General features: G+C 51.6%; 1 protein-coding gene across 8 annotated transcripts in view; it reads left to right on the forward strand.

Moving 5' to 3' along the window:
- The window catches only part of ATP9B (ATPase phospholipid transporting 9B (putative)), a 118,247-nt gene that overhangs the window by 56,550 nt on the left and 38,365 nt on the right, over nucleotides 1-23,332 (forward strand). For all 8 annotated transcript variants that reach the window (XR_006680662.1, XR_006680663.1, XM_004715925.2 and 5 more), the window contains exons 10-12: nucleotides 353-428; nucleotides 5,362-5,438; nucleotides 21,573-21,733. Coding sequence is in view for 6 of the 8 variants with exons in the window: in XM_004715925.2 (XP_004715982.2) it covers nucleotides 353-428; nucleotides 5,362-5,438; nucleotides 21,573-21,733 (314 nt within the window). In the remaining 2 variants the exon portion in view is untranslated. The remainder of the gene's footprint in view (nucleotides 1-352; nucleotides 429-5,361; nucleotides 5,439-21,572; nucleotides 21,734-23,332) is intronic.

The following is a 23,332-nucleotide window of genomic DNA, read 5'->3' on the forward strand; positions in this document are numbered from 1 at the left end:
GCACAGGGGGTGGGGGGAGGCAGCTGCACTGAGGGGCTGCCCTGGTGGCACCTATCCGGCCGACCGGGCAGCGCTGCTCGCCACCTACCCTGGAGGGTTCGGTGGAAAGTACTTGACATTCAGAAGAGAGAGAAGTGTTGCTCTGTCGCGCCTGTGGGGGCGGGGGTGGGGGGAGGGTGGTGGTAGTGGTTTTGCAGTCGTCCTCACACCGTTTTTTCTTCTCTGTCTGGTTTGAACCCACCAGCCACGGTGTGGGAGAAGGCTGGCCCCTGTGCCCTCCCGGGCACTGTGCCATGCCAGGTGGGGCACTGGCAGCCGCACCCACTGTCCCATGTCTCTCTCCCTCTTACAGGAAGACAGCGAGCCGCCTATCCAGGAGAGCCTCGGTATCGACAATACGCTGTGGGCCAGCACCGTGGTCGCCTCAGGTAGGCAGCCACCTCCGCTTCACCGAGAGCTTACACATGGGACACCTGCGCTGTGCTGCTCATGCAGCCTGCCGGCCTGGCCTCTGCCACATGTCCTCTCGGGTCACTGTGTGACAGGCTCCACTCCAGGGGTGTAGTGGGGACAGAAAATGAATGCAGCCAGTCCCGGGCTCTTCTCCCATGAGGCTGTGGGGGAGAGCAGTGTAGGCATGACCTGAGGCAGCAGTCTTGGGGTGGGATGGGATGACAGAGCAGTGAGGGGAAGGCACACAGATCCCCAGGCAGAATTGCTGAGGGCCAGGCTCGTGGTCCTGACCCCCGGGTTGGGTGTCCTTGGCCTTTCCAGGACGAGGGGGTGGGGTTGTCAGTGTGGTAGGTTGGCTGGGGCTGTGGGTTTACTTTGGGTGAAGTTGGGAGCCATTTGAAGCCACTCAGCTCCGCAGTCCGGGCAGTAGGTCAGCCCAGCAGAAGCTCGTGGCCGAGGTGCTGGTGGCCAGGGCAGGCCCAGCAGTGCGGAATGCTGGACGGTCGCCAGGACCACAGCACTGCCAGCCTTGTCCCCTCCGGGGGCTCACACCCACCAACTTGTTTTAGTGAAAAGATGGAGCAGAACACTTGTCCCTTCACCTTGGGAGTGAGCGTCACAGGTTTTTCCCTCCCTCCGTGTGTGTGCCACTCGGGTCAACGCTCGCGCGCGTTCAGGAAAGACACAAGGAAGGTAGTCTCCTCATGCCACGTGCTCTGAGAGCAGTCTGTGGTCCCCACCCCTGTCAGGCCCAGGGCTCAGGACGGCCAGTTAGACCAGCAGACCTGAGCACAAGGAGTTGGATGAACTCGGGGCTGTGGTCAGGTCTCCTGGCCCAGACAGGCGGCCTGCTTTCCTGACCTGAAGCTGCAGGGCAGCCAGTCCATGGGCGAGGCCCCTTGCATGAGAACAGCCCCTGCCCTGGGAGTGTAAGCCACAAGCTTGGCACCTGGGTAGCCGCTGTCAGCCAGGCCATTCACAGCCCCATGGCCCGTGTGGGGTGGGTTCCCAGGGGCTCTGGGTGTTGGTGCTTTCTGCCCCTCCCACATAAGCAAATACATCTTCGTTTGGAATAAGTTTTGAAGGGTGTAGCTCATTATTTTTAAGATGTAGCTCAATGGCATATTAATAATTTTGTCATCAGTGGTCTAGGGTTGATGTTTGTATAGATGTCATTTCCTGTGAGTCATCTTTAACTGAATTGGAATTTGTGAACTTTGGTTGATAATTTGTAAATTAAGCATAACATTTAATGCATCAGTAGTTAAAAATAGCAGTAGTTGCTCAGATGGGGCCATCAGGCTGGCCTGTGAATCTGCCGGTGGTCTTGGTGATTGACCAGCTGCTGGTGGGGGCTGTGTAGTCATCAAATGGAACTCCTTTTATCAAGGGAAATACCTTCAGTTCTACATTTCCTCTTCTTCCTTTTTTTGTTTTTTACCTTATCTTGTGTTAAGGAAGGTTTGTTGTGAATACAATTAGAATATTGATTAAAAGTTGATAAGAATTTGCATGAAGTTTCCTAAGTAGCATGAAACCAGGAAGTCCCACAACAGCCACCAAATGCACTCCCTCCCCACCCTGGTGAGCTGGGGCAGTCGGATCACAGCCCACCCGGTCTCGGAGCTGCTGAGTTGCCTCTCTAGCCAGATGCCCATCTCCAGGAGCCCCAGGTGTTGACCGCCCCCCCAGCCATTGACTCTGTAAGGGTGAACCCCCCCAGCTATTGACTCGGGAGGGTCAGGGGATTGAACGTCCCCAGTCACACTGACTCTGGAGAAGAGGGGGCTCCCAGCCATTGACTTAAATGACGAGACCCCTGGGCATTGACTCGGGGGATCTCCCAGCCCTCTCCCAGGAGAGAGGGCTAGAACCTAGGGCTGCAGGGGTTCTCGTTCTGGACGGGGGGATTAGTAATTGTGGTCGTTTAAAGGACACATTATTCAGTTTGAAATGTGTAGTACATATTGGTCAGTCACATAAAACTGTTGGCCTGACCGTCAGTCACACATGAAACATGCCTAACTCTACCTTGCTGTCAGGACATGGTCCTCGGGAAAGTAGAGGGCAGCAGAGGGAAGAAGGCCCCTGATGAGCTGAGTGGCACAGGGGCTCCGATAGGGGCGCCAGCACAGTAACACCGGGAAGACAGCTCGGACCAGACTGCTTCCTTCCGCTGTGCACCGAACCGCACAGACCCTCAGACCACTTCCTCAGTGTGAATGGAGGCCACTTATGAATAATATCCCGCCACTGCCTCCCATGGAATCAGAATAACAGAGACCTGTACCTCTCAGTCCTTACGGAAGCAGACTGCCTCCTCTCTCCCCCAAGGAGTGGCTGGTAGTTGCATTAACCACTGTGCCACCAGGGCTCCGTGGCCTTATTCTGTGGGCCTTACTAAACCAGCAGTGTGTAACAGAAAGACTGTAGTGGTTGGTGCAAACTCAGGGCTCTAGCACTCCAGGAGGTGCTCTCTGTGGGCTCCTGCTGCTGGTCCTTGGTGTTTGCCATGTGGGTTGCCGTCTGCCTGCCCCCGTCCACTTGCTGCTCCGGCCCCGTGGACTCCCACATCTCAAAGGCCACCCTGGCTGAAAGCAGCCCTGCCCTGGCCTCTGAGGGGGATGATAGCCTCTGGGATTAGCCAAGGTTTCCGCCCAGTGCAGGGCTCACAGTTCACACTGTGGTCTGACTACAGGGCGTTCCTGGTGTCTTCTGCCTGTCTGTCTGATGGTGACACGTCCCACGCTGGAAACACTGGGAACAGAACTTTGTTTTCTACGTAACATCTGAGGGAGCTTCAAAATGTCTGTGGGAAAATGGAATGAAAGAGAATGGACTTGATCATTCTCTTTCATGGGCTTTTGGGAAGAAAGCCCCTCAAATGGATTACATGAATGTTTTAGCACGTGATTTTTTTCATTCAAGTACTTTATTCAATGCTAAATACTTAAAAGTACTGTTTGTAAAATTCAGCCTTTCCTCATTTTGGCCCAGAATGAAGCGAGTAAGTTCTCTGGTACCCCACCCCCAACCCTAATGCCCCGGGCCTCATTTCAAAACTGTTCACTGGCTCCTTCCTACCCTTGTCTGCTGTGGGTGCCAGGCCCAGCCCTGCTGCAGCAGGACTGGCCAGCCTGTGCGTGCACCTCACCAGAGCTTTCCTGGGACATCCGTGGGGATGTCATCATCAGAACAGGTGACAGTCACAGAATAGAAAGCTGGAGATCCCTTGGTCGGCATGTTCATGTAAAGTCAGGTGGGGCAGGCAGCCTGGCACCATGGTGGGGCATTGCCCAAGGCACTTCACCACCTCAGAGCACGGCATTGGTGTGCTGCCCTGCCCTTTCCCAAGCTCGCCTCTGGGTGGCGACTGTGTTTTTTTGGGCAGTGACTCCTGCGTTTATTTGTTTTCTGAGATGTCTGCTTTTCTGAAAACCCAGACCACTTGTACAAACTACCTTTTTTCTGCCGTTATGCTTACTTAAGATGTGCCACTTTCATGTTTTGATGAAAACCTGGACCCATCAAGTTGATTCTGACTCAGAGAGTCCTTATATTGGTTTCTAAGTTTGTCAGTCTTTTTGACAGCAGGCATCATCTTTTACCCGCTCCATGACTGGTGAGTTTGCAGTGCTGATGCTTAGCTCCTACCCTACCAGTGGCTTCAAGCATAAGTTCAGCTAAGCTGGCACACGGGCAGTGTTGACTCGATCAGGTGTAGCTTTTTGCTTCAGTGCTGGACAAAAACATCTTCCGGGAGGCACTTTACAGGGAGGGTCAGCCACTGCTCAAGCTGTGCTCAGTGCTGTTGTCAGGCCCTGCCTGTCATTGGACTGCAGCCGTGGCTTTCCAGTGGCAGCCTCCCCTACCCACTGCTGAGTCTAGGGGGGTGGGACTGGCGGGAGAGACCCAAGGCCCCCGACCCACCTCTGTGTCTGGGTGGGGGCAGCGGGAGAGGTGTGTAGCCTCAGGGTCCTCTACCCACTGTCGAGGCTGGGCTGGGGTAGGGAGGTGGGGTAGGGAGGGGCAGACAGTCCCAGAGTCCTTGCCTAGTGGTTCTAAAATCACTCGTCTGACGCCGGCCCTGACTTGTGGCTCACTGGATTTCACCTTCATGTGAGATCATACAATTTAGAAATGATCGTGTCCTTAGTTCTGTGATGGTTCTTCATTTAGTGAATCCTGTGCATCTCTCAGGGCTGTCTTCCACATTAACCCTGTGTCTGGCTTTCAGAACTTTTAGAAATTCATGGTGACCATTGGAATGCATAAGACACACAACTCACTTCCAGAAACAGCTTGATTGAGTGTGGAGGGCCACAGGGGTCTGGGCTGTCCCTGAGCCCTTCTCAGCATACGGTATCCTTTCTGTCATTTACCTTTAAAGATGACATCCTCATATCGTCCTGGCTCAGAAAATCAGAAAACCACACTTTAGTAGCAAATAATAGCAGAGCCAACCCTGTTTTAATAGTTCTTCCTGTGCTGGCCTCTAAGCAGCGCCTGCCACCGAGAAGCCCTTCAATCTTATTATAGAGACCTCTGTAGTCCCAGCAGACTGATCACAGTGTGGCCAGTGAGGAATCCCACCTCCTCTCCACACCCAAGGGAGAAAGGTGAGGCTGGCTGCTTCTTGGAAGATGGGCAGCCTTGGAGACTGTATGAAGCCGTTCTGCTCTGCCCAGCAGGGTCTCTGGGAGTCATACTCGACTCATCATCAATGTGGGGTAGGGGCGCTGGGGTGGCTGGTCCAGGGAGAAGGGCACCTAGACTTGGGGTCACCCACACACGGGCACATGCTGCTTCTGACATCCTAGGCTGCTATTCTCGATGAGCCAAACCATGACCACGTGGGCTGTTGACCTTCCCATTGTGAGCGCCTGTCTCTGCTCTCCTGTTTTTCAGGTACTGTGATAGGTGTTGTTATTTACACTGGAAAAGAGACTCGGAGTGTCATGAACACATCCCATCCAAAAAACAAGGTAGGCTGGATCGGGAGCACCCGCTGCCACCCACATGCTCTTAGGGTCTCTGTGAGCCTATGCCCTGTGTGCTGTCCATGAGTCCTCTGCAGACACTGACGCCAACTGCTGCCCATACCGGTCACGAGTTTCCCTTGTGTGTGTCTGCATCTGTACAGCGGCAGTCTCCTCCTGAGGATTCCAGAAATAATGTGTCTGCTAATCAGTTTTATATGTCTTTTACATTTTAACTATTGGATATATAATTTGCTCATAATTTGAATGTTAATTGTAGGTCCCTAATTTCTTCAATCTATTTTCCCACCCATATGCACTTTTTATTTTATGTTGATGGTTAATTTCAAAATATTAATCTATATTAATGTTTTCATAGCATTTAATTTGGTAGTGCTAGATATATTGTAAAGACTGTTTATTTAAGTGATTTTCGGTTTAGGAGCATATTCAAAACTAAGTGTTAGGTTTAGATTGATAGACTTGATTGTGATTTCTAGAGTTGTGACTGATACGATCACAGGTGTGTCTGAGCGAAGTCACAGCAAAGTGTGGCTGCCCAGTGGTGCCGTGGCTGCAGACTCCCTGCATCCACATGAGCATGTTCCCACGGCCAGTGAGAGAGAAACTCCTCGTCATGGACTTGGACCCATTTTCACTTGAAACGATCTGCTGTATTTCTAAGGGGATGAAAAAAATGCAGATTTCTCCTCCATTTTATGATTCATTAATAGTAAAGTTCATCTTTTACAGCAAATTTCAGTACAAATTACTAGGAGTGAAACAATTCTGGTCAAGAGAGCTTTTTAGGAAGAGATGCATTGTTTGGAACAGCATGTAGCACTAGGTGGGCCTTCACAAGCTGTGGGAGTGGATGGGGACCTTGGAGCGGGTCAGGCCACATGCAGGGCTGCTGAGGGATGTCCCCAGAACGCCGCTCCCCTGTGACCCTGAGCCCTGGGCATGGACTTGCACAGCCAGAGAGGACGGGCCTGCTCGGCCGCACGTAGGCTCTGGTTGTGAGGGGCATGCCTGCCCCAGGGTCAGGCTTCTTGACACATACGTTCTGAAGCTCCTAACAGATGATTAGAAGCCCCGACTGCACAGCAGCACCAGCACTGCCTCGTGCTCTGCCATCCTCCCACTTGTTGGTGCGGTTGCTGTCCTCCATCTTGTCAAGGACCGTCCTCTTCATCACTGCCCTGTTCTGCAGGGTCTGGTCTCTCCTGACAGCACGCCCAAAGCACGTGAGACACAGTCTCGTCCCCCTTGCCTCTGAGGAGCATCCTGGTTGTCTTTCTTCCAAGAAAAGATTCATGTGCTCTTCGGGCAGTACGTAGGTAGTTTCAGTGTCCTTGGCCAGCACCGTAATTCAGACGTGTCAATTCTTCTTCAGCCTTCCTTACTCTTGTCCAACTTGCACATTCAAACGAGGCCGTCAGAGCACTGTGGCTTGGTTCAGACTCTGCACTTTAGTCTTCAAAGGAACCCCTCTGGTTTCCAACACTTGTCAGAGGTCTTGTCCAGCACATCTAGCCAATGCATTGGGTCCTTTGATCTCGACTGCTGCTTCCATGAGCGTTAGTTGTAGATCTGAGCAAAATGAAATCCTTGACAATTTCTGTCTTTTCTCCACTTTTTGTGATGTTACCGATGGGTCCCGTTGTGAGGATTTCGGTCTTGACATTGAGTTGTCCTCCATACTGAGGCTTCAGTTCTAGAGCTTCATCAGCAAGGGCTTCAAGTCCTTCTCGCTTTCCTCCAGCCAGGTGTGCCATCTGCGTAGTGCAGGTTATTGTGAGCCTGCTCCGGTTCTCATGCCACTTTCTTCTTCGTATGAGTCAGCTTCCCTGACGATTTGTTCAGCACACAGACTGATAAGTATGATGGGAAGACACAACCCCGAGGAATGCTTTTCCTGATTTTAAACCATGTAGTTTGCCCTTGTTCTGTTCGTACAACTGCCTCTTGGTCCATGTATAGGTTCTGCATGAGCACAATGTATTGTTCTGGGATTTCCATTTTTTTAAGGTTATCCATAGTCTGTGGTGATCCCCACAGTCTAATGCCTTTGCATAATCAATAAAACACAAGTAAACATCTTTCTGGTACTCTTTTCAACCAAGATCCATCTGACATTAATCAATGATATTCCTTGTTCCATGTCCTCTTCTGAGTCTGGCCTGAACCTCTGGCAGGTCCCTGTCCATGTACTGATGCAACCATTGTTGGATGATCTTCAGCAACATTTTACTTGCATGGGATATTACTGATATTCTATAATTTGCACATTCTGTTGGATCAACTTCCTTTGGAATGGGTGAAAATATGGATCGCTTCTAGTCAGTTGACCCAGTGGCCATCTTTCCAAATCTCCTGTCATAGACGAGTGAGTGCTTTCAGTGCTTCATCAGCTTGTTGAAACATTTTAGTAAGTATTCCATGCCTTCCTGGAGCCTTGTTTCTGACTAATGCTTTCATTGCAGCTTGAACTTCCTTCAGCACCATTGGTTCTCAATCCTATGCCACTTCCCGAAATGGTTGCATGCTGACTAATTCTTTTTGGTATAGTGACTCAAGAGTACCCCAAATTCCAAACTTTTATGTAACATATGGAAGCCAAATGCCTTCTTTTAGAAACATGTGTCTTGTCGCTCCCGCTGTAGAGGGTATATGAAGACAAAGCTATTGTCATTTTACATGTGGTCTTACCTAGTAGTTTCTTTGTAAGAAGACACTTAACAGTTTAATATATCTTGATTCCTTGTAAATTTCGTACAGTGTAATTTTAGTTTAACAAATCTGAATGTGCTTCAGAAGGTTCATGAGGAAGTAGAATTCACTGGTAATGGAGGAGATGGTGGTAGCATTTCCCTGTGTGTTGTAAGGACCAGAGTCATTGCTGAGGGGTAGGAGTGAAGGGAAGGCGGTTACAGCCACAAAGGTTGTTGCTGGGGATAGTGTCATTTTCCTATAATCATTGTGGTGGGTTGTGATCAGAGTAGCTGTTGCTCAGGGGGTGGTAGAGGTATAACCCCGATTCTTGCTTTGCTGAGGGGGATTGGATTGGTGGTGCTTTCCTGTAAGCCACTTTTCCCATGAGTCTTGCAGACAGAGGGCCTGATACACACCAGGGTCTGTGGGATAGGTTTTAGGGGCCTGTGGGCAAGACCTTTGACCTCTGTTGTACCTGCCCTTGTGCCACCTACCTGAGATGCCTGGGCTCGAGACTTATCACCCACTCCAGTGTCTGCCATCCTGTTCACACCCTACCAGCTCTGGGCCTCCAGTCCCTGTAGGTTGGGACCCCCTATATGTTAAACTATTCCCCATCCCAACCCCCTGCCCCCCACCCCCTGAGGAGAGCTGAGAAGTTAACCAGTGTCACTGGTTGCTGCAGAAGTACCTTTAAACATGGCGGTGCCGGGGCCCCAGATGCCTGGCACTGGCTGTGTGGCTCCAGCCAAGACTTGCTTCTCACCTGAGGCCACCTCTGGCCTCTCAGGGTTGAGGACCCCCAGCCTCTATCTCATGCTTTATCTCCTCAGGGTGACCTCAGGTTAGAACAGTGTATAGAGAAATTACCTGAGCTCTAGCCGAATTCAGTGGACACGGTCAGTCTTGTAGACCAGCCCAGTGTTCCCACAGGTGGGGAGCACTCCAGGGAAGGAGAGCTCGGGACTCTGGTGCTTTCTCTCACTCGGCCCAGCTGCCGTGTGACTCCCGGTAAAGCTGGGAGCTGGTCAGAAGTTTCTCTTGCCTGGGCACTTACCTTCAAAGTGATGTGTGATGACAGTTTAAATGACAAAGCCAGCAGCTTTAGTCACAGAGTGCTTTATAAACCCCAGCCCCAGACGTATTTCATACGATGACACCTGACTGCATTTAACAGGGAGCCGATCTTACAGGAGGTTCTGGAGAAATCAGTGGTGACAGGTTGCCATTTCCACGTCATTCATAATAATAAGTTGCTCAGAGCAGGAACATCAAGGATGAAATGATCACACAGATTGCCTCCAGCCAGTTACTGTAATTCCTCGGGCTATTGATTGTGTTTCTCAGGAAAAGATGCGTGGGGAGGCTCAGGGCCAGGGGCCAGGTGATGTGCGCCACGGGGTGCGTTAGAGCTGCTCCTGCTCACGGTGCCGGCTGCCCATCGTGGGGCGGAACAGACACAGCTGTGGTGAACTTGGCAAGGGGAATGATCTAGGTCATTCTGAAGAATAGCCATCTTATTTTTTTAAGAGAATTTATTGATATTTAAAATGCTGTGCTCTCTTATTAAGATATTACATGAAAATATCTGTGGTCCGGTGCACAAACACAGTTCCCCTCACCCGGTCCTTCGTGCCTTCTGGAATAACAGAATATTTTTGCATCTAAACATGACCTTGTGCATTCCCAAGAGAGCTCCTGCTGCAGAATTCTCGGAATGCCTTCCCTTCCCGGGTAGCTGTTACTCAAACTGGTGAGGCACGGCCTGCAAGGCCTGGCCGGGTGGGAACCTGCAGCCTCCGAACCAGGCACAGTGCCACTAGCAGCCCGCCCTCGCCCGCCTCAGCGCCAGTCTCAGTGGGGCATGCGGGTGCTCTTGCTGTAGAACACGTGGGTGCATGCACGCAGTGCTGAACAGGAAGGGCCCTCGGGCTGTTTGGTAAGAGGGGCTTTGACTCAGCAGAAGCCCTTGGGGAGCAGCGTTGCGAACCTGGCCTGCTGCTAACGGAGAGGTTGGCTTCCTAAACCCACCCGGCAGCCCACAGGAAGGAAGACCTAGTGATCTGCCTGGGGCAACCAGCCAATCACGGAGTGCGTATTGGGAAGGGCTGTGGAGCGGCACTTCATCAGTCTGAGAAAATCAAAATTCCTAACAGAGGCTCCACTGGTTTAAAGCCAGGAGCTGTTTAAATGTTTTATACTGTTACTCCTTCCCTTGAGCCGTGAGAATTGTTAGAACTGCTCTTGATCATGCGTTTCCCGTCTCAACTCCCCAACCTGTTTATTCTTGAAGAAGTGTGGTCCCCCACCTTGCGACTCTTGTGTGTGTGGACCTGTGAGCCTGATGGACACGCCCCCACTTTGAGATGCAGAGACAGAGGAAGGACAGGAAGTGTGACAAGTGACTGCACAGGAGGGTTGCTTACCTGCAAAGTGAGCAATTTGGAGAAGGATTTACTTTGTTTGGATAGAATATGTAGTCATTCAAGCAACAATTTTTTTTAAGTTAAAGTCAGCAATTTGGTTGTTTGTTTCTTTTTAATGACAGTGACAGAGATTGTTTCATAGCCTTGAGATACAGGCATGGTCTGAAACACACGATGTAGAGAAGATGGTTTTCATGATGGATTCTCTTAGTATGTTTCTAATTCCAAACAGTCTCAGGAAAGCGACTGCCCCCAGGTTTCATCGGCCTTCATCTGCGACGCTCGGAGGGCCCCATACTTGCCTGCTCACACCTTCAACCAGTGAGCCCCAGGCACCCGAGCAGAGCAGCTCTGAGGACTGCTTGCAAGCACATTTTTGGCAGAAAGCAAGCAAGTCCCTGGGGCTGGAACCCCAGCTGTGTGGCATTTGCAGCGCTCATTCTAATTTGTTTTGCACGGGATTGAGCGCATTCGTGTCAGGAGGGGTGCCAGGGCCAACCCAGTGAGATTGACTCACTCGGACTGTAGGCTCTGTGATGGACTGGAAGATTGAAAGGCTACTGACAATGACCCTCCAAACCTGCCTACCCATCTTCCACAAGCACGGTGTTGCCCTCACTTGCCGCTCTGTAAGGGCCCCAGTGTTAACATCCGCTCATTTGTAGCTTGGACCTGAGTTCATTGGCCATGTGCGTCTCTGAGAAGTCTTTTGAGTTAGAGCAGTTGATGGTTTCATGATTCTGCACCTTTAGTGCAGTTGATGGTTTCATGATTCTGCACCTTTTTTCCAAAGCGAAGTCATTGATGTCCGGTGAGCAAGCCCCATGGTTTCAATAAGAAGAGTCAAAGAAGACACAGTGAATAAAGAAGACTTGACCAGTGTTTATGTCCGGAGCTGAATGGAGACTTGAGTAGTTTGCCAGTGTGCTTGAGGGTGGGGTTTGTCAGAGCATCAGGAGAAACCGAGGCAGAGTTCTTGGGCATGCATCTCCCTAGAGCCCTAAGGCTCAGGGGAATGGTGCCCAGGGACCAGTTCAGCTATTCATATTTAAACCACAAAGGACACCATCTCGGGTGTTCTTTGTGCCTATGGGCATGCTGGTATGGAGCTGTGCAGGGAGGGGCCTGGATGCCGGCTTTCCCTGGCTCCCTGGCCCCCGACAGCGGGTAGCACTCTGACTCTACCTTATGCAGCACAGGGCACAACTTAGCCTTCAGATCAGCGATTCCTTCCCTCCTTTTCCCCCATGGTGCAGTGTAGGCTAGTGCACAGCCTCACCAGGCCCCCTGGGCTTGCAGGGCTTAGAGAGCTATGCCTGGGCCACCCTGCTTCCCGAAGCTAGTGGTCGTTGCTGAAGCACCTCAAGCAAGTTGCAGGAGTCACCCCCAAGGCCACCTGGGTTTCTCACTCAGCGGTCAGCAGCATCCCACCCACCGAGCTGGGACCTGTTGACGGTCTGTTGCCCTGAGACAGCTCACTAATGACCCAGCCTTTTGCTCCTTTCTCGAGGGCAGCCCTGCCTCCCAGTGTGCGGACTGCATGGGTGCCCACCTTCCCCCAATTTCCGGCTGGGCCCTAGCTGCTGATTTCTGGCAGCTGAGTGGGTCGGGTATGTACATGCGGCTGCCTAGCACAGGGCTTCCTTGAGGGGGCTCCTGGCTGCAGTGACCATTAGCTGCCCTCTGGTACAGCTGCCCAGTGCCCCTGTCCGGTGCTGCTAATTGCTGTCACCTGCACTCTGCAGCACCCTCCTCCCCCCCCCTCCCCTGACCAGGACAATGGCTCCTGTCCCGTAGCACATGGGGAGCTCACTCGAATCACTTGTGCCCTTTTGGGGAGGGTCATCAGTGCATGTGTGTGCAGTACTGTTGCTCTGGGGTCTGTAGCCATCGAGGCTGCTGCCCACTCCTGAGTCTCAAGGGCAACTTGGCTCATCCGAGTGGGAGCCACCGAACAAGTCAGGGCACTCGCCGATAGCGCCGCATTATATTAATGTATTTTACTTGTAATTTAGAGGAGAAGCAGCAGCTCCTGGTTTGAAGGCTAAACTGTCCCCCGTGGCACTGCACAGCTGATAGTCATGAACTAGAAAGATGTGTATATCAAACAGTTTACAAAATGAAGCCAGCTGTGTTTCCCTACATACTGTGGCTTCCTGACATGCATCATTAAACCTTATTAGCGACTTCCTTTTACAAAGATTCTCGTCGTCTTGAACATCGCATATTAACATTTTCTGCCCCTCCAACTGGAAATTATTTGCTTTATTGTAGAGTGTCAACTTGCTCTAGTTTCTGATGCGTTCTAATTGGTACTTTGGAGTATAATCATTGTGAAATACCACTCCATGCATTTCTTTATTTGGAAATTAATACAGACCTTTTCACTTCAGCTGTCAATCTGGGCAACTTTCCGCACAATTCCCAACTCTGGGATTCTTACAGACCATTAAGTGCGAGGCAGCTCAGAAAGCGCCCTTGCAGACAGAAAGCCAGCCCCGAACTCAGAGGTTGGAGAACCTGCCACATTTGGCCAGGATATCAGTAACAAAGCTTCCACATAGACGTTTTTAATAACAAAAGGGTGATTAAGCAAGATTAAACATTTATTTAACCATCTCCCCATATCATTTATACTGTCAGCAAATCTGCTACATCCCATTGCCCTATAAAGCAAAACTGAACATTGTGCCCCGCAGAACCATAGACGAAGTGGCATTGATGAAGCACACGGGCAGTGACTCACAGCGTGGCCGGGAGAGAGCAGCCTGTGACAGGACTTCTCTGCTTCCCTCTCTCTACCATCTGACAAGGCAGATGTCTGACTGGGCATCCCCTGGATTGTGGCTGGCTACGTTACACTGCGTGCCCTTCTGGGCAGAGTCATTCTGCAGGGGTGGAGGTGGTGATGTCTCTAGGTGCCGTCCAGTGTGCAGGAGGAGACCCTGCCCAGGCCACCCTCACAGTCGCCGTGGTGCTCACATCCCTTGTCGGCAGCCTCCGAGTTGGTCGTCTCCCTGGAGACGATAATCATTCTAAATGTTTGCCACAGGTGTTTTTAGTGTACAAGGGTCACATGCTACCTGGTCATATGTTACATGGGTCAGGTAATTAGTTACATGGGAAACTGATACAAAAACAGTGATGGTAGAGGCTCTCGTTTGGGATGGTGGTACATATCTTATTCATACAGCTCCACCACATGGTGGTATTCACAGGCTGTGTGGCACCGCAAACCAGCTCTCCAGAGGGTGGGCACCCATTCCCAGCACTGGGCACGGTGGCTGTGCCAGGCTGAGTGAGTCTGTCCTGGGCCCTCGGCACATGGCCAGCCCCAGTAGCAGCCGCAGACCATGAGGGCGGTGAGCATGTATGAGCTAGCCTGCATGCTGAGCAAGATGAGTTGCTCATCTTTTGTTTCCCTCTAAGACCCTGTGGCTCAGAGCTAGCAGCTTTGCCGCTCTGTTCAGCACTTGAAGAAGCCCTTCATGAGTGGCGACCCCGGGAGTCCAGCAGCTTTGTGAGCAACCCACGTTTGCGGCCACGTGTAGTAGAGGCCTCGTGCAGCCTCTGCGGGGGGTGCCAGAGTGCAGCATGGGTGCGGACTTGTCACACAGCCTGGGACCTCTCCACTGTGACGCCCTCGGTGACCCGTGAAACGTAGCCCTTAAGAGGCAGGTGGCAAGGTGTGTGGATCCTGTCCCTCCCCCGACTTCCCACAGTTGAAGTGTGCCCACGGTCCCTGGTGGTGCCGCCTGCTCGCCCCCCACCTCCCCCCTGCATCACAGGAGAAAGGCCTGGCATCTCTCTGCTTCTGTAGCGGCTCTGGTTAACCACCAGCCCAGTCTGAGGTGAGGCTAACATTGGGAGGGGTGGGGGGGTGAAACCCTAGTGCATGAAGTCCAGGTGCTCCCTGAAAATGGGGCAACGAGCCCAGGTCTGATAGTGACCCCAAACCAGCCTCAGAGCCCCATTTTGAGTATTGTGTAAAAGATGGGAGCATGTTTTAAATGAGACACCTGCTGTACCCCTGAGACAAACTCTTGGGCACACGTGTGCCCCGGCCACCCTGAGGCTCCGGCACCCATGAAGGCCTGGCTTGTGAAACCCAAGCAGCATCTTCCACTGCTGCTGCTGGAAGAACCATTCCTCGTGCTCCAAGGAAGGGGCCCTGAAAGCAAGCCAGCAAGGGAGGCTTGGCTGCCTTTTCAGAGGAGCTGTCCCCGTCCCCCCACCCCCACCCCGGTGTGTGATGTCGCTGTGAGAGGGGAGGACTGTCAGATGAACACTCCACCCGTCAGTGGCCTTGAGAGCCCGACACCCGACCACAAATCTCAGTCCCACAGTGTGGAATGCACTGGATCCTTGGGTCCCTGGAGTAATTACTCTAAACTGCTGCCGGGTGGTTTTGGCAAAACCAGTACAAATGGATAGCGTTTGTTCATTGGTAAGAAAAGAATGTGATAGATTTATTCAGGTTCTGAAACCTTTAATAGGAGGATGTGTTTTTCCCAATTTAACTTCTTCCAACAGCCCTAGCCTGATTTGCGGGGGAATCACACTGTGGCTCCCAGGGCCCCTCACACAGGCGCTGCTTTGTCACGCAGAAAGCTGGTGTCTGCAATCTCTGGCCCCCCGCTCCCCAACACGCGTCTTAGTCTCTGTATGGGGTCTTTCGAAACCGGTGATTCTGGGGGACTCCCTGGGCCACATAGAGCCCAGGAAGACCCATCAACACAGAGGTTTCTGGGGACCCCAGGGGGCTCAGCTGAAGGCTTTCTCAGAGGACACGGACAGTCGTGGGGCTTCGCCAGGAGGAACTTTTAAGACCATTGCAAACTGCATCCAGAAAAGCTGCTCCGAGGCTGGCCCCCCGGGGCAGCGGTCTGCCTGCTCAGGACTTCGGGTGGGAATACCTGGGGAAGCTTGATCCTGCCCGTCCCTGGCCTTACCCCTTCAGACCGCGTTGTGGTCCCCACTCAAGACCATTCAAGAGAAGCAGGAGGGGCCGCCCTCAGCCGTGTGCAGGCCTCCGGAGAATGTGTGGGAGGTGGCGCTTGGTGCAGCTCTAGTTCTGGGTCACGGAGACGTCTGCGATTCTTTCACCCTCTGACCACTGCTACGCCTGTGATATGCTTGTTGATCCTGCCTTTAAGATGGGGCTTCGTATGGGATGAGTGAGTTCGGTTTATTCAGGAAATGTACAGGCTGTAAATGTTGACATGGACTTTGTGACAGACAGACAGACAGACATGTGGGGTGCCTGACTTGCTGAAAAGGCCAGAGTATTCCGTTGACTCACTTAGAGGTTCGGCTCTCCCCTGCCAGAGCTGGCTGCTAGAGAATCTGCAGGGGAAGCCAAGTGCCGAGCGTGTGCCCCCTCTGCTGGCCGAGCCCCAGCATGGCACCTGGGCACTGAGTCCCAGTTGTCCCCTGGCCTTCTTTCCCTGATGTTGAAATGAGCCACAAGGACCTTTGTAAAGTTCAACCCAGGCTCATGTGCACGAGAAAGTTGTTGGCTTTTCTTGTATCTGGTGCTGACCCTTAATGTCACTTCTTGTGTAGAGGATACAGATCTACATCCCAAATCACTTTTACATTATTTTGCCTCTTTCCAAATACAAACCAAATCTGTTGTATGACAAAGGCAAGTCACAGACCATGAAGCTCGTCATTACACGCAGTGCTAATTTGCCGCCCAGGCCTGATGGTATTCCTCATGTCCTCCTTTGTTGGGGTGTTTTCCAGGTGCAGCGGGCTCGCTGTGCACAAAGACAGTGACTCTGTCTGTTAGAGTTGGGCTGACCACAGAGGAAGGTGGCTCAAGGCGAGCCGGAGAGTAGAGCTCCCTGCCGCCCGCCAGGAGCTTCCATAGGCCAGCTTGCCGCGCTTAACGTTTGAGCTCATCTGAGTCATTGTTCAATGGAACGTATTTTGACTGATCACTTATTTTTGACTCGCCACACTTGACTTTGAAGTTTGAGTTATCCCTTCCTAAAGATGTGACAGGACCCTGGGTCCCAGGCTGGAACGGACGTGCAGAGCTGCGCCCCTCAGAGTACAGTGCGCGCTGATTCTGAGAACCCCCGTCTTCCCGCTGTGCACGCACATGTACATGCATGTGCCCACGGCTATGCAGCTGCTTGGCTTTCACCTCTGGTGCACAGAGCCGCCGCCACCCACCCGCTGCTTATCTGCCTTGGATCCGGCTCATCAGAGAGAGGGCTCCTTGGTCTGCACTCCCCACGCTCTCTCCAGACCCAACAAGTCACACACCTGCAAGGGGGAGGGGGTGTCTCAGCCACAGGCATGAGGTCACTGAGGGACAGCTGGCAGTAGCGCCCCCAAAGGGATCCTGAAGGAACAGAGTGTCAGGTTGGACACCACGGCGCCCTTGCCCTTCCTGCGTTCCTCACAGCGGTGCAAGTCTGACCTCCCCTCATAGGGAGTAGTTGTTTGTTTTAATAAAAATGTAAGCGACTTTTGCTTCCAAGCGGTTTAACATACAAGGATGTATTCTTCGGAAACCTGGCACAGTAGCGTCCTGTGCCACAGAGTCACATCCTACGTAAGAGAGTCAGGGTACAGCACCATTTCATACCCTAGAGTACCTGGTACAGCAGCACCCTCTGTTCTAGATGATCTGTGTAATAACATCCTCTGTCAGAGGACCTGCTGCAGGAACATCCCCTGGAGTACCTGGTGGAATCACATCTTATGTCATGGAATGCCCAGAACAGTAGCATCTTGCCTGTGTAATGGGGGACCTAGTACAGTAATATCCTGTGCCATGAAGTGCCTGGTACAATGATATTGTATGTACCGCACAACCTATATCATCTTGTACCTGGCACAGTTATCATCCTTTGTCATGGAGTACCTGGGACAGCACATGCTATATAATCTAGTACCCCATACCGTAGCAACCTGTGCCCTAAAGTACCTGGTACATTAGCATCCTATGAAGTGGGATACCTGAAAGAGTAGCGTCCTGTGTAATTTAGTACCTGGTACAGCACATCCTATGTAATAAAGTACGTGATACAGTAACATCGTGTGCCTTAGTCACATCTTATCTAATGGCGAACCTAGTGCAGCAAGCACATCCTACCTAAATAGCACCCATCACAGTAAATCCTATGCCATAGAATACCTGGCACTTCCTGTGTAACTGGTGCTACCATTGTGACCAGTAACTGTACTAGTATAGTAACATCGAATCCCATAGAGTACTCAGGACAGTACCATCCTAGTAACGGAGTACCTGGTTCAGCATATCCTATGTAATGGAGTACACAGCACAGTAATAGCCTATGCTGTCGAGTATCTGGTACAGCAGCATCTTATGCTATAGAATACCTAGTACAGTAACATACTATGTAATAGAGCACCTCATACAGCTCATTCTATGCCATAGAGTACCTGGTATAGTAGTGACACAGCCTGTGTAACAGAGTGCCTAGCACAGTATTAATGCAGCCTTTATAAAAGAGTACCCGATACGGTAGTAGTATCTTATGCCATAGAGTACCCAGTACAGTAGTTATGTATCCTGTGAAACGGTACCCGGTACAGTAGTAGTGCCCTATGCAAGAGCAGTAGTAATATATCCTATGTAACCGAGTGCCTGGTACAGCAATAATACTCTGTGTAATATGAGTCCTATACAAGAGAGTACTTGCTACCTCAGTATCCACCCTATGCTATAGCATACCTAGTACAGCAGTATCCTATGTAATAGAGCACTTGTACAGCTCATCCTATGCCATAGAGTCCCCAGTACAGTAGTAATATCCTATACAAGAGAGTACTTGCTACCTCAGTGTCTGCCCTATGCTATAGTGTACCTAGTACAGCAGTATTCTATGTAATAGAGCACTCGTGCAGCTCATCCTATGCCATAGAGTCCCCAGTACAGTAGTAATACAGCCTGTGTAACAGAGTGTCCGGTACAGTAGAATATCCTGTGCAAGAGAGTACCTGGTACAGTAGTAACATAACCTATGTAACAGAACCCGATATAGTAGCAATGTGAGAGTACTCGGTGCAGAAGTAACGTAGCCTGTGTAACAGTACCCAGCAGAGCAGTAATATCCTATGCAAGAGAGTACTTGCTACATCAGTACCTATCCTATGCTATTGTATGCCTAGTACAGCAGCGTCCTATGTAATAGAGCACCTCATACAGCTCATCCTATGCCATTGAGTACCCAGTACAATAACACCGTCTGTAGTAGAGTACTTGGCATAGCTCACCCGTAGTGCAGCATCTTAAGCTGTAGAGTAACAACCTCCCAACAGTGGCTGAGTGTGCATGAGTCAGGCAGCATTTGTTGGTGGGTAAAACTGGATGAGGAAAAATCCACCACCATCGGCTTTGAAGTGTCTGTGGCAAAAGTCAATGTCATGTATTGTCACATCAAGAGTTGACAAGCTGACACAGGACTGCTCCCCCACCACCAGTGCTTCCTGAAGTGTGGCCCTGCTGGCCTTTGTGTTCACAGTGAGGGACCAGGGCCCTGCGGGAGAGGGGAGCCCTCACCGCTTCCCTTATGAAAACAGATGCTTTTACTCGGGAACTCTAGGTGGAATCCAGTCTTGCCCCAAGATTCGGGAAGCTTCATTTATCTGAAATACGGAAGTGGAAGGAAGAGCTCGCATTTTCCCTCATGTCTGGGGGTTTGTTACAAGTAGGACGGTGTGGGCTTGTACCAGGAATTCAGAGAGCCCAAGTACAGTCTTGTAGTCAGAACCCAGACTCCAGGGGACAGCATGCTCCGGGGGTCACTGAGAGCAGCGGGGGAGTGATCAGGTGGTCCATTCCAGAGCTACCAGGGTGCGTTCATGATTAGATTGAGGGCCTCGCCTATCTTTCAAAATCGGGATATCTTTGTAGGGAGAAAACAGGATACATTTAGATTCATATGTAGAGCTGAGATGGGCTCTTGGAGATTTTAGCTTCTCTGTAACAAGCAAGGGCAGGGGAGCCACGAGAACAGTAAGCAAACATGCTCACACTTTGCCAGGCTGGTGCCACATGGGGGCAGCCTTACTGGGTGCCTGCGGACGCCTAGCATCAGACCCTAGTAGCTGTGCTCTCAGCTCCACCCTCTGGGAGGGAGGGGAGCTCAATGCCAACACACACGTCGTTGTGGCACTGTGTTAGGAAGAGAAGGTCAGGTTTCCATTTGCTGGCAGGAATACCACCACCACCAAAACCTCCCTGACTTTTTTCTTGATTAAGCAGGAGAACGAACACCGTATTTACCCCTCATTGTTGGCACAAACCATTATTTCAGGGAGAACCATTAGCTATTTAAAAGTTGGTACATAAATTAAAGAGGAGCTAAGTGGGTTTGTGATGGTTGCCATTAGTAGCATTTTAGATTATACAGGCAATTATTGTGCTCATTATCCTAGAACAGCCCCTTTGCAAAACTATTCTGGTTGTCTTAGACATTATGCACAAATTTTCCCATGGAGATTAACATTTCCAGTAGCATATTTAATTTTGTTACCACAGTTGCTTCAAACACAATAAATATTATGACAAGTAGAAGAAAATTTGCTTTATGACTGTAGGAAATGACGATGAATGTTGAATATTCCTTTGTAGAATACTTAATTTACCTTTTCTTATACCATCCTAATTGTGTTATGTGCTTGCTAATAGACTCTCTCAGGGAAGGCCTGGCAAGCTCCGCAGAAGGTGTGTGGCCTGGCCGCGGGGGGAGAAGATATTTTAAGAAAGAAAGATCCCCATAAACACTAAAATAGCCCCCTTCCTCTCAGAGTCGGTGATTTTAAAGGTCACCGCTGTCCAGAGGGCTCACCTTGTGTCTTGGACAAACTGGAGGGCCTTTCCCAGAGGATGTGTCAACGCAGGAACTGAGATGGGCTGTTGTATTTCTCGAAGGTACACGTCGGAGTGCTTCCCGCTGTGTTTGACTAGCATGAGCAGGAACCAGGAAGATGTGGGCACGCCGTGTGGACACAGCTGTGTTCCTGGGAGGGTTTCTTAGCCAAGAAGGTGGCCTGGAAAATGCCAGGAACGAGCGTGCATTCCTGTCCCACCTCTTACGTCTTTCTTCACAGTGCCAGGGCGCTGCTCGGGGCCTTCCGTGTAGCTGTCGTCTCCAAGCCGCCACCTCCAACCACCCTCACTTGTGTCTGTGAGGGTTGGGGGGTGCGGTGGCCCCGACAGTCCCCCTCCGCGTGTCCTGCCACTGCAGGTTCTGGAGGGTCCGGCTGTGGGAAAACAGAAGGCACTGGTTATGTCTTTGCAAGACGACAGCGGTTCTTTAGTTTATGACAAAAAAGACCAGCTCTGGAAGGGCAGATTAAATCACTCCCTCACTTGTTAATGGGATTTGGATGGAGAGAGTAAAATGTGCGCTTGGCCTCACTGAGAGCGGGCGGCTGGGGGCGGAGGTAATTGAGTCTCTTTCCCTGACTGCCTGAGTAATGACTTCATCTGGCCCTCCTCGCCTTTGTCACAGAGAGGAGCTGGGCTGTGACACAGCCTCCACTTCTCTAGCGTAATTTTTCTTCATTTTCATCCAAAAACCTATTTTTCTCAATAATTCAAGCATAAACTGGAGTGGTTGAAGGAGTAGAAATTGCAAGCTGTTTGTCCTCGTTGTGGACCTGGCTGCGGCCTGCTGAGTCAGTCCATGGCAGCGGGGTACCCTGGGGAGAGGCTGTGGGCCTGGGTGGTCACTGTGAGGGCCCTGGGTCGAAGTGGGCAGTGAGGACCCTACCTGGCTGGCTTGGCTGCTGTGCCCATTGAGCCCTTGGGAGTGTCTCCCACCCGCCTCAAGAGCAGCACGCTCACTGCACACATGCTGGCCGCATGCTTTGTCTGCTGGCCCCCTTGGCCCCTCCCCGGAGTCAGGACTCGCTCCAGGAGGTGGCCGCTATGGGGCTGGTGCTTCTGGAGCCAGGGTGGTGATGGGAGGTGGGCTCTGTGCCGCCCATGATGTGGCCTCTCTCTCCCCAGGTCGGTCTGTTGGACCTCGAGCTCAACCAGCTGACCAAGGCACTCTTCCTGGCCCTGGTGGCCCTCTCGGCTGTGATGGTGACCCTGCAGGGCTTCGTGGGCCCTTGGTACCGCAACCTCTTCCGGTTCCTCCTCCTGTTTTCCTACATCATTCCCATCAGGTACGCTGGAGGGCTGTGGGGAGCCATTTCGGAGTGTGGAGGGGAGCGGTCCAGACACCGAACCAGAAAATCCCTGTGGCACATGTTGCTAGAGTGGCCCAGAGGGCTGACACTTCTCCTGCACAGTGTGTGAGCATGTAACCTTCCGTGGCAGCACGATCTTCTCGATCAAATGAGAAGAGGAGTCCTCTCCTCACTGCGGGGGACTTTTTCACATCTGCTGCCCTTGCACCTGTCTTTGAGCATCAACATCTTAGTTACCTGTTCTTAAAGAAGGGGTCTCATGTACCTGTCAGGTAACAGCACATGGTGAGAAAGGTGGGCTCTTACTAATGCCTCGTTTTCAAAACAGAAGCCCAGTTAACTGGCAGTGGAGCTGGAAATAGTTGACGCCGTATGTCTGCTTCCTTTGGAGGCTGTGCCACCTACAGCGTAACATCTGTAAGTCTGTTCATCGTGAGTGTGAGCAGTTAGAGCCTGATGACCCTGGGAGCTGAAGGCAGCCAGCCAGGGACTCTCAAACCTTTCCTCCACGGGTGCCCACCCCCACCCCCATGCCCGGTCACTGTTCATGGGCACGCATCCTCACAGTGCTCACTTGGTGTCCATGCCACACACGCAGTCCACCCCTGGGACCCCGGCTGCTGACACGTACTGTGTTCAGGCTCTGCCCTCAGGATTGTTTCTTTTTCCTGAAATAGCCCAATGGGATTCAGCGCCTAGAATGATTAACAACTAGCGGATCAGGCTTATTATTTTGAGCAGTGTAGATACAAAGTGATTAATTGACTGTATAATTCCAAGACCAGTTCTTAGGGAGTTTCATAACTCCCTTTGAACAACATAAATATCATTTACATTGGAAGAGCCTCTGTGATGTGGTTTGCACTGAGACAAGTGTCATTAGTTCTTGAGAATTTGCCATTCCTGCTGTTTGATTTGCACCCAGTCTTCTCTCCTGCCTCTGGTGACCTGAAGCTGCTGGCCGTGCAGGGCTGTTTCCCACCCGAGTCAGTGCAAGCAGGGAGGGGGATGGACCTCTAGCCAAGGGCTGGTGTCTGGACAGATTCAAGGGACTCTTCCCAGTTGAGCCATGGCCATCCCAGCAGACCCAGGATGACCAGGATCTGAGAAGTGTGGGACACCACAGGGGGGTGTCCCTGTGGATCAGCACCCTTCCAAAGATGTGATGTTCATGGCAAGCAGGGCAGTCCGCCTGTTGCCTAGCAACTGTGGTCTCCGGACTCGTTCAGGAAGATGCAAGGCTGTTTCTTTCAGAGATGGCCGCCCTCCAGGCTGCCTTGACCCTGTGCCGCTCTCCAGAGTGCTGGCCCTCACCCAGCCTCATATAGGGGCCCACCATGCTCTCTCCCAGTCTCCCCTTCCATTCTCCTGACCATTCTACTTTTCCTAAACTTGTAAAATTTAGATCTCAGGTCACTTTGTGGGCTGTGACAACCAGTTCAGACTAGTTCAGAGTTCTGGTTCCTGCCCCCCACCCCACCCCATGGGTGCCAGAAGATGGGCGTGGCAGTCGCTTTCTGAGCGGCCGAGTCCTCGAGAGAGCCCCATAGCCCAAGTCCACTCTGTTCATAGGAT

This window comes from Echinops telfairi, unplaced genomic scaffold (genome assembly GCF_000313985.2).
Source record: "Echinops telfairi isolate 266 unplaced genomic scaffold, ASM31398v2 ScPeMD7_7400;HRSCAF=8409, whole genome shotgun sequence".
NCBI lineage: Eukaryota > Metazoa > Chordata > Mammalia > Afrosoricida > Tenrecidae > Echinops > Echinops telfairi.